Genomic DNA, 9,281 nt, shown 5'->3' with positions numbered 1-9,281 from the left:
GGGGGGGGGGGGTGATTTTTCAGGAAAATAGACACCACTGTCCAGATATAAGTTATGTTTATAATCAATGAATATATAAAAGAAAAAATATGATTTAAATACAAAAATGTGTGATTGTGAATGTGCAATGTAGTACACATGATTCAATTTGAGCTAACGTTGCAATTACTTTAGGAGAGTGAAAAATAAATTTTAAGAAAACTAGGCTTTTAAGGCGCTCCGCGCCCATCTTGTATTCAATTGTAAATATTTTCTCTTTGTGTACATAAACTTCCCTTGGGCTAAAAAAATTTGGGGGGCCCGACCGGTTCAGCCGTTTAGACATTTATTGGATACAAACGGACAGACAGACAAACACACAAGCAAAGTATATATATATTTAAGAATGCCTATTCACATACGCTTTTAGATCTAATTGTTCCACCAAAAATCAGTGCTTAGAATCCATTTAATTTTGATGCGGATCCGGATCCGCACTGGAAAAAAATGGATCCGGATTCGGAACTGGATTAAGGTCATTTCTTTAAGATTTCCTGAATTTTTTAACAAAAATAATTTGTTCGTTTTATTTTTTTCGCTTAATTTTATCCTAAAACTTGATGAACCATTCAGAAATTTTTAGTTGATATTTTACCCCTTGGATCCGGATCCGTGGATCCGCATTTTTTTGCGTATCCGGATCCAGGAAGCCAAAATCTTGCGGATCCGGATCCTAAGCACTGCCAAAAATTATATTCGTACATTTAAAAAATATCCATACCCAAGAAAAACATTATCAATAATTTCCAAAACAAACATGTGCTCAACTTGTTTGGGGAGGGGAGGGGGGGGAATGTTGTTTGTCCCAAAAAAAATATCCAACTTATAACTAACCTGATCTCTTTGAGTATATCCTGCCATTTTTCTAAGCTTTGTTTCCCGTTGTAGGACATCTTCTTGATCGCAACAACCTCGTTTGTTATATTATGCCTAAATAAAATATACTTTGTAAAAACATCGGAATTACGAATCTTCTCTTATTCTGTAGTGGCTTCTAAGCTAAGTATCAAGTATTGTTACTGATGCATTCACGTTCATTTAGGAACAACAATAACAAATTTCACGGATTTACCTGTTCTCCTTTGTAGATTATTCAAAATTGTCTTTTCTTTAAATTTTTAACGACAATAACCTTCCCTGGGATCATGTGAGAAAACACAAAACAGCCGGGCCGATCGGTTCAGCTGTTTTGACGTTTAATGAAAACAGAATAATGAATAACAGGAGAATACAAAACGAATACATGATTTAAGAATTGAAAGGGTGTAAACAAAAATTATTTTATAAATTTTCGAATCAAATACCTGGCATAGTAAACAGCTCCGAAACTTCCATGCCCAATTTCTCGAAGATCATCGAATATTTTGTCCGGATCCTCTCTCTCGAACAACTCGGCCACGTCGGGGTCCTTGAGGGACCCCGGCCTAGGGGCCACCGGCATCCTACCCCCCTCAATAGAGTGGCAGGAGGGGTCTACGCCACCCAGTAATCCTCAAAATCCATCCTGCACCTAAACGATTTCTAATCAAACCTTGATTAAAATGTTGCAACTTCCTGATAATTCATTATACCCTACAACATTTTCTTCTTTTTAAAAATTATTAACGAAAGAATTTTAATGGGAATCGTAGTAAAATAATCTGAGTATTTAAAAATGCAAACCTTTCAGAAGTTTACATTTTTCTCACGACCAATCTTCCGCTTGGAATCGACTCGTTCTCAACTCTGAAATATGTAGAGAAACATATTTAGTTTTAGAACAAAGTTACAAGCATGTTTGTGAGACGTTTAAACTATATTAAATAATTGGTCATTATTTACGTTTTTAATGTCGTAACGTATATTTGTTTGATATATATGTGTGAAGAATTTTAAAATCCCTCCACAATTAAGCTGAATAAATTTGACAAATAATAATTGAAATGTTTAAATTGTGTAGGAATTAACAATTTTAAAGAATTTGAATCATTTTAAAGTATAACATATAAATTACTATTTGTACATTTAACATGTTGACATTGAACTCTCAAAAACAACATATGAAAGGGTGATTTTTGATTTTTTTGTAAATTGTTTTGTTTTTAAATAAAAGTTTGAAGACGAATAAGTTTCTTCATCATTAAAGATTTTCAGAATTTTAATAAAATATTTGTATTTAATGTTGAGAGTTAAACGTGTTAATGTAATTATAATTAATCAGTTTTCTCTAACTCCAGGATAATATCTAGATGACGCTTGTTGCTGCTGCTGTTGTTGGGAAGCAGCTAGAGCTGCTGCCTGCGTATAAACAAGCCTAGACGGGGCGGTGCTGATCATTGAACTCGCCACTGACGCAAGATTGGCCGCCGAACTACGCAGTGGGAATCCCGAACTGATAGAACCTGAAGGTCGACTGGCGCTTAATGCCACGGCCTGGGCATGGGAAACCGGCGCTAGACCAATCCTTGCCCGGTCCGACGGAAAGGAAAGCTTTTGACCGGCAGGGTCAAGCTGTTGAATATATCGGCCCGGCTGGGATAGATAAACCTGTTTTCTATCTTCTTCTCGGCTACCCTGAGTCACAGCAAACGGATACGCACCGCTGGAAGTACTCAGCGCGTAGGTCGGAGCGCCGGTCGATGACGCCGAAGGATGACCGTAAACAGAGCTGACAGGAATGCGCCCCAGCATCGGCGCCGACCGGTAATAGGCAGAGTTTACATTCGGCAGGGGAGCGCGTGGCGGAGATGGACTTCTCTGCCGTTTAATTTGCGTAACCCCGGCGGGTAAACCGGGCAGGTGTGGTTTCATATAATGACTGGGTTGTCGGGATTGTGGATTCATGTAAATGTGCTGGTTATGGGGGGTATGACCGGTTAAGGGCATAATTGGCGGATTTGTAGATACGCCATATAGTATGTTCATTTCATCAGACTCCTTTCGTCGCCGAGTCTCATCCTCGTTCAACACTTTCTTCAACGTGAGAAAGAGCTGATGTTTTTCATCCTTCAGCTGAGTCAGTTTTCGCTCAAGTTCAGAAATCTGATCTTTAGTTTGCTCAAGGCTTGTCGCTTCCTGTTTCTTTCTGTACTCGCGTTCCTTTTTCAATCTTTCGTATTCTTCCGTTTTCTCTTCTTCCTCCTGTTTCCTCTTTCTCTCTGTAATAATATGATTTCTCAGCGCTTCCCATGTTGCTCGAGGCATCTTGGGTCTATCATGAATCACCGGAGCTGTTTTAGGTTTGTCCATTTTCCAAATTTCTCTCTGAAAGTATTTAGAATAAAACCTACGACATCTTGAACAGAATGAAAAATAACTGAATTTTGTCACTTATAACAAAATCACATTAAGTTTTTAAAAATAATTGATTAACAGGCCGAATAAAAACATTGGTCTATGTTCGTAGATTTTCGTGAAAATGGCAGGCTAGAGTACGCATGCGCGAGAAATTATCAGCATTAAACTGCATTTAAAAACCGACTTTTTACACTTTCGCCCCTTTTAAAGTATAATAAAAAATATTCCTTAATTACTCTCAGAATGTTGGGAGTCTTACAGGCGAAAATTGGTATATGTAGTTGTAACAGGGGGGGAGGAAGGCAGTGCCCCTCCTGGGCAGTGTGGAAACGTACAGGGGTTTGGATGGCTTATTCTGATAAAAAATGAATAGCTTAAGTTTAAAAACAAAACAAAAGCCAATAATTTCATTCATAATTTTTAAAACACCTTTTAAAAAAAAATGATGGAAATAATATAATATCGATATTTTAGGTAAAAAAAAATTTACTCCAGAAGTAGAGCGTTATTCATAAAGTATAGTCGTAGCTTCGTAAGGGTGGATCCGCATTTGAACTACTGCCGTTTGAACTATGGTACGTTTGAACTATTGTTCGTTTGAACTATTGTTCATTTGAACTACTGACATGACGTCATATCCTGTAGTTTAAATCAACGCATTTCTTACTCATTTGAACTATTTTTCTACCCCAATTCAGTTTTAAAATTTTTTTTATAATCTCCATAAAGTTATATTCATGACAATTAATTAGATAAACATTACACAGAATGAACATAAAAATAGTTCAAATGAACATAAAAATAGTTCAAATGAACATAAAAATAGTTCAAATGAACATAAAAATAGTTCAAATGAACATAAAAATAGTTCAAATGAACATAAAAATAGTTCAAATGAACATAAAAATAGTTCAAATGNATTCTTTTTTTCATTTGAACTATTTTTATGTTCATTTGAACTATTTTTGGTTTATTTCATTAATAATATTTTAATAGTTCAAATGAAAATAGTTCTAATGAACTAAAAAATAGTTCAAATGAGTAATATATTTACTCGTTTGAACTATTGTTCATTTCAACTACTCACGTGGTCCCACGTGCAGTAGTTGAAATGAACAATAGTTCAAATGAACAATAGTTCAAACGGCAGTAGTTCAAATGAGATAGCACCCTTTGTAAGTCATACTTCTTTGTAAGTCATACTCCTATAGCCACGGCTATGACAGGCTAGCTGGGGCCGGGCCACAATTGTCCATGAGCCCGATTTTTTTGTCGAGCTGTAACTTGCTTTGACTCTGACTATGATTTGAGATCATAGCTACAAGGTTATAGATTTCAGATCATTATAGTCCAGGGGTCCAGAAATAGTTCTGTATGAAATTACCCAAATGAAGTTCATATACTGTCAAATAGAGGTTGAATATTTCTGGGCCGAGCGTTGTGGCTAGGGTAGACCTTTAAGTATTTTCAAAAATATCAATATTCAATCCATACTTATGATTAAAAACATGCTTAACTTAATTAAATATCAATGAGAAACGGATTTTCTTGTTCATTTGAACTATTTTTTTTTGCCGATTGTAACTATTTTTATGTCCATTTGAACTATTTTTCTTTTTCTGTCCATTTGAACTATTTTTTTTGGTTCATTTCAACTATTTTCATGCATCCAATTGAATTATTTTTATATTCATTTGAACTGTTTTTTGTTTATTTCAGATACAGCGTGTCCCACAAAACATGACAATAGGAAGACGACTTGAAAGTCGTCTTTGGTATTTGAATTTATTTGTGACATTTAGTCTTATATCTAATTTAACATGTATGATTCTTGAAACAATTATCACATAATTCTCCTAGCCCTGNGGGGGGGGTCCAAAAATCGTTCTCTAGGAAGATACCCAGCCCCCATCCCCCCCTCCTATCAATTTTGAACATGACCAAATTAGTAATTATTTAGCATTATTTAGTTGAAATGTATAGAGTCTGTTTGTAAAGAATATCCTCTCTCTAGAGGATGCTAGCGATTTTCTATGATTTAGGAAAATTCAAACTGGATATTAGCTAGCTAATAATTTTACCCCTTCCTTTTACTTTTATTTACAGATTTTATCTTTGCCTACTTCAGGGAGAAAAGAGTAAGATTAAACTGTTTAAAAATGACGGATGGTTTGAAAATATATTTTTCCCCTTGCTTACAAATAATGCGTTCCCCTTGTGGCATAAAATTGTCGTCTTATAAGGCTTTATTGTGCTTTATTGACCTAGCATATAAAATCCGTGTTTCTAACGGATTTCCCAATATAAATTTAATGCTTTGCAGTTAAGGGGTTTATGAGTTATGATCGGACATCCAAACCAACCAACAGAGAATACTTGAGAATACTTCTTAAAGGGACTGTAAAGGAAAAATGAAAGGGGGTATAGGCTGAACCCTGAGAATCTCAGGATTTGATTGAAACCTTCAAGAGTTCTATCTGATATTCTTGTTTCGAGAAATTGATAAAAAAAACTGGCAAAATTATACCAAAACTTATATGTGTCAGATTGTTTATACAATTCGTTGTATTAAACAGATCATATTCAACAACTACGTAACCAATCTGATAAAGACGATATCCTAGAGGAGCCTGAGAAACTCAGGTTTGCTCTTATCATTTAAATTTAATAATTTTTTATTTTTAAAAGATATACTAAGGCATCCCACATTGTTATTAGAATCAAATTAACGGAAATTGAAAAATTAAAATTTCCATTGGTTCAAATTTTTCAAAATATTAATAAACCAATTGATGGGACAAAAACAAATGGCCATTTTTAAAGAATTAATGTATTTTGCAAAAAAGTGGCTGGTAGATGTTGGATCCGGATCCTGGGTCAGCACTGGAAAAAATGAATCCGGAACATTTCTTGTAAGATTTAATGATTTGTTAAACAAACAAAAAAACTTTCGAATTAATATATTTTATTTCTCTCACTTAATTTTGTGCTAAAACTTACGTACAATTCAAAAATAAGAAACATTATGATAATCAGGGGCGTATTCAGGAATTTGTCCAGGGGGGGCTTAAAATTATTTTCTTTCCAGGGGGCATGAAACCCCCCTGAAATCAATAGATTTCACTGGTCCAGGGGGGCTTAGTCCCAGTAGCCCCCCCCCCCTTGAATACGCCTCTGATGATAATCTCTTTTTTTCAACACATTTATTTTGCAGTATTTGGTTGATATTTTGGCTTCGTGGATCCGGATCCAAGAAGCCAAAATGTTGCAGACCCAACGGATCCGGATCCAAAGCACTACTTGTTGGAATTAAATATTATTGCAATGAAATTAATTTTAGAATTTAATCCATTAAATGAAGTATGACAGGATGGAATGCATTAATATTAAATTCAATATTGGTTAACATACAATACATCATATGATATATTCATTTTACAATATGCATTAATTAATTGTAGATTTTATTAGAATATCAACATAACTTTTAACTCTTTAGTTATTTTATTTTAAGGAATAAAACCAGAACGTTATTTTTTTTGCGCTTTGCGGAAACATGCCTAACTTGTTGATGAAAATATATTTATATAAGATCTACCCTGGCTGCCTCAAACTTGGAGACGTTCACTTACAAAGTTATGCAAGGATTTAAATCATGTCTAATTTATAAATAGGCCACATACATTTCATACAGTTTAGGAATATCATCATTTATTAGAGTGGGACTTTTCACTCCCCATGTAAAAATTTCACAACGCTTAAAACTTAAATCTGAGTAGCAATGAGTGAGAAATTGGCGTTTTGTTATCTTAAAAAGAAATAAATTTGGTCAATTTACTTCCTTGTTTTTGCTTGTAAATCTGCAATAAAATAACACTATTTAGGGTGAAAAAAATATCTTTTCACAGGGGTGTATTGTTTATTTTTCTGTTTGGGGAAAAATAAAGGAAATAAATGATATAGGAGGAAAGGGAAATGAGAAAGGGGTAAGAGGGAAGAAAAAACTAATAAACATATTCCATTGATTTGCGTAGTCTAAAAAAACCCAAAATGTCATGTTAAATACTAACACAAATGCTTGAAAATGGCTTTTTACGAATTTCTAAAAAATCTCAATTTTGCTTAATCAAAGACTAAATGGGTTAACGTTGTGAGTGTGACTCGGGCATTTGTATCTCCGAGATAATTATAATAATGGGGTTATTCTGAACCGGTTTTCTTCCATATTCTGAACCGGCTTTCTTCCATATTCTGAACCGGCTTTCTTCCATATTCTGAACCGGCTTTCTTCCATATTCTGAACCGGCTTTCTTCCATATTTTTTTCATAGGAAAAAGCATATAACCGTTCAACTTTGTCAACAACTAAAAACTAATACTACCAAGTAAGATTGTATAAGAACTTCTTTCAAAGTTAAGTGTTTTAAACACGTTATATGTATTTTTAAAAAGGTTTAAGTGTTTTAAAACACTTTTTTAGTGCTTATGTGCAAGGTGAAGTTATTTTAAAAACACGTTTTATGTGTTAATATACAAGTTTTTGCGTTTATCAACACGTTTTATGTGTTTATATGTTTTCAACGTTTTTAAACACGTTTTATGTGTTGCACAAGGTTTAGCTATTTAAAAGCACGTTTTAAATGTAAATATACTAGTTTTATTTTTTTCTACCGTGTTTTATGCGTTTTTGTATACGTTTTTAGCGTTTTTAACACGCGCATGTGTTCATGGTTTACGTTTAATGTGTGTTACAATTAAGGTTTGGACCATAACTCTATTTCAAATTTACATATTACATTATACATTTCAAATTTTTAATAATAAATTAAATTATACATAAAAATCAAATTCAGTTTTATCATGACCCTAATCACTCAATGGTATAATCTTACACTTCATATATTTAGGAACGGGTTTTGACATTTTAATTGAATTTGACAAGGACAATATAATATCTTTAGAGGGCTCTATAAAAGAAATGGGGACGGGGGGGGGGGGGGTGTTGATTTGCAACTCTTTTAATTTTGTTTGCTCTTCAATCTTAACTCTTTACTTTGCAATATATTATTCAATTTATAATTTTTTAAAAGAAATATATTGCTAGTGTTCCTGAAATATATTGCTAGTGTTCCTGAAATATATTGCTAGTGTTCCTGAAATATGTTGCTAGTCTTCCTGAAATATATTGCTAGTGTTCCTGAAATATATTGCTAGTCTTCCTGAAATGCCCATGAGCTGTACCCCTGTCAATTATTTTTTAAAGTTAGTATTGCAATTAAACCCCAATTAAATTATATCATGCAGATACCGTGCGTAAAAGAAAACCCATTACCCGTAGAACTGTGCACGTTTGACTTTTTTTTTTCTAGCGTTCAAAATGCTACAGTGAAACCCTTAAGAACGAATACATCGAAAGAATTCATGAAATGTCGTATTCTTCATATTCTGATAATGGAATGTTGAAGATATTTAGTTTTTTTATTAAATGATTATATGGAACTCTTTAAAACTGTTCCCGCATATTCATGGCTCTTAATTTATTTGTGCAAATACCGAAATTTACGAAATATAGTATAAAACTCATTGAAAAATTGTCTTGACGACATTTGATAAATTCTTCCGATGTATTCGTTATTTAGGGTTTCACTGTTGTTTTCTTTTGTTCTCAAAATTATCGCTCATTTTCCATCTTTTTCATTCGCTCAGTAGAAAACAACCGTTTTTTTTAAAGATTTGTTGATTTTTTAAATCAATAATTTTTCGTTTTGTTCTATATGACACTCTTTTTCACGAAAATTTCGTTTGGTTCGTTCAAAAAAAACTGTGCCCATCTCTAATTACGTGCGCGGTAAAAAGTGAGAACGCGCTTGAAGGTTAAAAGTTGAACCTGGTTTTATTAGGCTCACGGAACCTCTTAATTCTATCACCGGTGGTCTAGGAGGGGGGGGGGTGACAGCTACCAATTCA

General features: G+C 33.9%; 3 protein-coding genes across 3 annotated transcripts in view; 1 reads left to right on the top strand and 2 right to left on the bottom strand.

Annotated features, from left to right (window-relative positions):
• LOC111700340 (serine/threonine-protein kinase Tao) overlaps window positions 1-1,794 on the bottom strand; it is a 5,677-nt gene extending 3,883 nt beyond the window's left edge. The window contains exons 1-3 of the mRNA XM_023471220.1: window positions 1,702-1,794; window positions 1,344-1,549; window positions 874-969 (exon numbers count right to left, since the gene is read on the bottom strand). Of these exons, the coding sequence (XP_023326988.1) occupies window positions 874-969; window positions 1,344-1,480 (233 nt within the window). The 5' untranslated portion in view covers window positions 1,481-1,549; window positions 1,702-1,794. The remainder of the gene's footprint in view (window positions 1-873; window positions 970-1,343; window positions 1,550-1,701) is intronic.
• On the bottom strand, window positions 1,764-3,309 carry LOC111700339 (G protein pathway suppressor 2-like). Its single transcript, XM_023471219.1, has one exon. The coding sequence runs from the start codon at window positions 3,265-3,267 to the stop codon at window positions 2,236-2,238; it is 1,032 nt and encodes a 343-aa protein (XP_023326987.1). The 5' UTR covers window positions 3,268-3,309; the 3' UTR covers window positions 1,764-2,235.
• A 2,480-nt stretch (window positions 3,310-5,789) lies between these two features.
• The window catches only part of LOC111700344 (armadillo repeat protein deleted in velo-cardio-facial syndrome), a 52,155-nt gene continuing 48,663 nt past the window's right edge, over window positions 5,790-9,281 (top strand). Inside the window, exon 1 of the mRNA XM_023471221.1 lies at window positions 5,790-5,958. The gene's annotated coding sequence lies outside the window, so the exon portion shown is untranslated. The remainder of the gene's footprint in view (window positions 5,959-9,281) is intronic.

Source organism: Eurytemora carolleeae, unplaced genomic scaffold, assembly GCF_000591075.1.
Source record: "Eurytemora carolleeae unplaced genomic scaffold, Eaff_2.0 scaffold311, whole genome shotgun sequence".
Taxonomy (NCBI): domain Eukaryota; kingdom Metazoa; phylum Arthropoda; class Copepoda; order Calanoida; family Temoridae; genus Eurytemora; species Eurytemora carolleeae.
This window is presented reverse-complemented; position numbering and strand designations above follow the sequence as displayed.